Source organism: Aristolochia californica, unplaced genomic scaffold, assembly GCF_029961685.1.
Source record: "Aristolochia californica isolate CCGP_79_NKW_82.1479 unplaced genomic scaffold, dmAriCali1.0.hap1 SCAF_2, whole genome shotgun sequence".
NCBI lineage: Eukaryota > Viridiplantae > Streptophyta > Magnoliopsida > Piperales > Aristolochiaceae > Aristolochia > Aristolochia californica.
Window position 1 is genome coordinate 6,456,559 of NW_027181881.1, and position 4,787 is coordinate 6,461,345.

General features: G+C 38.2%; 1 protein-coding gene across 2 annotated transcripts; it reads left to right on the top strand.

The window, feature by feature from the left end:
* Positions 1 to 301: 301 nt before the first annotated feature.
* On the top strand, positions 302 to 4,479 carry LOC137956728 (E3 ubiquitin-protein ligase RHF1A-like). Of its 2 annotated transcripts, none has more exons than XM_068804322.1 (8): positions 302 to 669; positions 1,371 to 1,417; positions 1,545 to 1,607; positions 1,808 to 1,913; positions 1,996 to 2,336; positions 2,873 to 2,974; positions 3,050 to 3,404; positions 4,149 to 4,479. In XM_068804322.1, exons 1-8 carry the CDS (start codon positions 559 to 561, stop codon positions 4,158 to 4,160), a joined length of 1,137 nt encoding a protein of 378 aa, XP_068660423.1. In that variant the 5' UTR covers positions 302 to 558; the 3' UTR covers positions 4,161 to 4,479. The 2 variants fall into 2 exon arrangements, with proteins under 2 accessions (XP_068660423.1, XP_068660424.1); XM_068804323.1 differs by having other exon boundaries at positions 302 to 628.
* Positions 4,480 to 4,787: the final 308 nt, after the last annotated feature.

A 4,787-nucleotide genomic window follows, 5' to 3' on the forward strand; every position in this document is an offset into this window, starting at 1 on the left:
TCCTTTCTCTAGGTTTTACAAACTCGTAACTCAGACAAGGACCGGTTCTAATTTAACCCGATTCAACCGACCAATTCGGTTGGGGTTTTATAATAAATATGCAAATTGTGGGTGGTTTTCACCATTTTTGTGAAAAATGACTCTCTTTTGCTTAGCTCAATCGTCCCCGTCCGACTCGGAGAACTCTGAACACTGCATCGTGTTCACTCTGCTGTCTCAACTGTTCAGGACGGCTCAAGTTAATTAAACGAGAGAACCTCAGAAGAATAAATTATTATTTTCGGACTATCTAATAAAAAAATTGAAAAATTTCCTCGGAGAATTTGGCGGTAGTGATTCGGTCCTATTTTTCCTGCCGTATGAATCGGTTTTTCTGCACTTTCTGCTCATTTCTCCTCCCAATGTGCTACCAATTTCTCCACACTCTCTCTCTCTCTCACTTCGACTTCTGATTAGTATACAACCGCTTTTTTGACCGCTACTGATCCTCACTCTTCGCTAGGGTTTCTTCTTCTTTATCGCCTCTTCTATCTGATTTTCACCATTTTGCTTGGGGATATGGCAGATTTCAGTTCATCGGCGAAGACTGAGTTAACCTCTTCTGAAGATGCCGGTGAAGACGTCTGCAGTATTTGTCTGGAACCCTTCTCCTCAGATGATCCCTCCACTGTAGGATTATTCAATCCTTGTTCGTGTCCTTGATTGTTTTCATGTTTCGTACTGTGTGTTTTGTATTCCCTACAGTGGAAGGAGATTGCTTGGCTTTGATCCACAGTATCTGATTTAGTTTTGTGTTGATCTTCAGCTTGGAAGTCGAGCTTAACTGATAAAAAAATGATAACTAAGAAGAATTTTTTTTTTTTTGTTTCTGTGCAAGAAATGAACTGAGACATAGATGATTACTGGCTTGCATTAGAACTTGAATAGTTTATAGCTTCGGTTCAATGAGAGTTTGTTGAGAGGCCATATCCTCAATTCTTGTCGAAATAATAATTTTCGTCTACTGTTACTCTGTTTTCATCACTACTGATACCCGCTAACTTGGAGGGATCAGAGCTGTTATTTATGCAGGAAGAAGGAAATCGAGAAGTCTTCACTCAGTCCAATACACTTGGATCACCCATATTCGTGCCATTTTTTTTATGAATTGGTTACTGATTTTTAAATCTGTTCAGTAGTTTTCAATAATGAGACAAATGATGCAGAATCTTCACAGCGTTAGATAAAAATAATTGATCAATACATAGTGCGTGATGAGTTTGATTTTGTTCTATGTGAATATAGATAGTCTATGCACGCTCTTTACCATTTAATATTTTTAACTGTTAGTCTGCCTATTGATGGGCTTTTGGATTGATTGGTTGTGTCAGGTTACTAGCTGCAGACATGAGTACCATCTTCAGTGCATCCTTGACTGGTAGGCTTAATTACTGTGGTATTCTGGTTTTGCATGATGTAATCTGATCTGAGTCTCTCGTTATTGTTAGTTCCTGTCGCATCTGTTTGATGCTCATTTCTAACTATGTCCAGAATACATCCCCCAGGTCTCAAAGAAGTAAAGAGTGCCCAATTTGTTGGCAGACTGTTGTCTTGAAGGATCCTGTAAGGTACCATTTTTTCCTCCTAAAGAATGTTTACAGCTTCAAGTTATCTATAATAGCCACAAAGTATGTCTTCTATTCTAACTAAGCTTATTCCTTTTTTCCTTATCTTTCAGTATTCATGATACTTGTATACTTATCTTTTGTTGGTTATGCTTCTTGCTTTGCTTGTTTCGATCAAATGCATTCATGGTTGCTACCGGTAGCCAAGAGCTTCTTGCAGCAGTCGAGATTGAAAAACGCTCAAGACAGAGAACTTCAAATGCATCTACGCTACGTCGCCTACATCTAGAAGACTCTGATTTTCCCCATGTTTGTTGTCCTCTCAATTCAAACTTATTTTCTTCCATTGTGATTATACATTTCCTTATGTATCTTCAAAAATGAATGCCAGGTGCAACAATACTCAGATGCTGATTTTGATGAGCGTATCCTGCAACATCTTGCAGCTGCTGCGCCAGATGGAGTGCATCATATTCGGCGGAGGAGCAGACATAGAACTTCTAGATTGGACGAAGCACAATTGTTTGTCTTCTCTGCACCCTCAAATCATTTTTACATGCAAGAAGTACAGAGAAACATTGATAGTGAAAATTCTCCATCAGCTGGAGATGATTCTCTATTAGCCCTGTTACCTGGGGCTGTGGCTGAGCAGTCTCAAGTATCAGGACCTTCATCTCATGTCAATCTTGGAGCTGATGTTGCTGGAAGCAGTCAGACTCCTTTTTGCCCCAGGTACGACAACCAATGGATAATAAGTTTTTTTTGCCTCTTCTGTCTTTCCAATCATTTGGACTGTATAATTTCACTAAGGATGTATCCAGATGGGTTGTATCTTTATGTGATATGTGCCCCCTTTTCTTAATGGTGTGTGTAATTTTGCTATAGAGAGGTTTGTTATATACATGTCTTCTTTCCTTAACATTGTATTACGTGAGAAGTAGCAAATAGAGGACTCAAGACCAATCACATAAATCAGCATGATGACTCAGGCATGAGGATATCTGAACCTTCAGCTGGTTGATTCCTTCCATCACCACCTAGGCATTAGTGCCAACATATGTCTAGCATCGAAGAAATCTCAATGCTTCTTGTTTGTTGTCCTTATGCCTAAAATAACACTCAAATCATGATGTTTAATGATGTGAACTCTAGATGAAACATGTCTCTCAGAAAATTTGGGTTTGTAGATTCTTTTACTGTTGGCCTGGTTTTTAGATGTTTCTGGAACAAACCATGGCCAACAACTCTATCTTATCCTTGTTATCCAGACTTCTTGCAACACCGCCAGACAGTCCACAAAGATCAAGAACTTCAGAGTTACTCTCATTTTCTGAGTCTTTAAAGAGTAAATTATCTGCAGCCTCTTCCAGGTAAATAGATTTCTTTTCTCATCTGGAGCTTATTGTTAATTTGAACAATTCAGTTTGTAACTTGATCTGCAACAGATACAAGGAGTCCATCTCAAAAAGCACAAAAGGTTTGAAGGAGAAACTTATGGCACACAACAATTCAGTTAAGGAGCTCAGCAAAGAAGTTCGTCGTGAGGTTACAGCAGGTGTTACCCAAATAATTGAGCGCCTAGATCCTGCTTTCAAGAGAACTGTAAGCTTAAGCTCTTCTTCCTCTAGAGATGAAGGGGATTCAGAATCCTCACATGGTGGGGAGTTTGAACAAGAACACCTTGCCAGTAACCCAAACATAACTGGGAGTGGAACAGCTTCGCAGATGACTTCCAACAGATTTATCCATGCTTCTAGCTCTCTTGCGACTATTTCAGAAGGTCATGTTGGGACCACTAAGGTAATTACTGTTCTGCTCATTTCTTCCCATGCAAAATTTGATCCTTTACCTTTGTCTTGCTTGAGATCATGCTGAGATAGTTTGGGCATTTCATGAACTTCCATTTTCTAATTTCAAACTAATAAGAAATCATTAATGTTAGTTTTTCTAAGTTTTATTGGAATTGTTTTTCTTTTGTCAATGCCGTGTAGCATCCATGAAGTGTTAGTATTTATTGTTTTATCTTTTTCGGCTTCTTTTTATTGGTACTACAGTTGGAAGAGGCACATCTCTTTCTCACTGTTGCTTCATTTTGGTTAATGTCATATTAATATAGACAATGAATTAACTTAGTACTTTGTTACTGGAAAATCAACTAGTTTTATATATACTGTCATCTATAAATTAGATTTTTGGGACTAGGCAGTTGAGAATATATTAATTTATTCTGTCTTCTTTCAGTTGGGTAATACACATAAAAACATTTTATTCTCTGTTTGTTTGGTAATACACGTAAAAACATTGTATTCTCTGTTTGTTTGGTAATACACTAGATAAACTATATTAGAATTTAGAATTGATAAGAGAAAGTACCAACGAATGGCAACCTTAACACTGGATCGTTAGTGTGAGCATTGGAAGGATTATGATGTGGTTGCTCTGCACAAATTTGTTAGCTTTTAGTTCTTACACGCACCTCTTACATGGGCAGGTAGTTCTAAGTACTTATTCGTTGACTAACTATTGGAGTATTTCTACTGGCAGGACCAATGTTAAATGCCGATGAAATGGGAATCGAGCACATTACATCTGTTTCTTTGCTCGACTGTACGGAGCATTTTCATTTCAGTTGTGTAGAACTTTCCCGGTCCCATTAAGTTTACAGTTTCTCCTGGGGTCTCCCAGTGGACAACACTTGTAATTAGCACTTTTAAACTTCAAAGGGCGTCATGGAGCTAAGCATCCACAAGCGTGCCAATTGCCTGGTAAAATCTAACCTTGCTGCTTTTAAGGTAGGTATGATACCTGATGGCTGGCACTTTTGGCTGTTGCTTATCGTGTAAATAATATTTGCTATGAAAACGAAACTCTCAAATCTCAATAATCAGAAAGTTACTTGAGAAGCTTGCATGTTTGGTTGTAGCATGATACGACACTGTCATATTGTGATGATTGTTGATGGTTTTTAGAGCATTGTTCATTTGTTTTGATGCGTCCAGTGCAAAAACAAAGGAAAAGAATTAGCTTGGCTCGTCAAAGCCTTTGTTTTTTAACCCTCCCAAAACTTTGAGAAATAGAGCATATCAGTGGAGTTTTGCTATGTGACATGGTAAATTGTTTTACTAATTGTCCTTTAAAATGTCACTAAGATATGCTTGATGCTTTCTCTCTGGCTACGGCCCC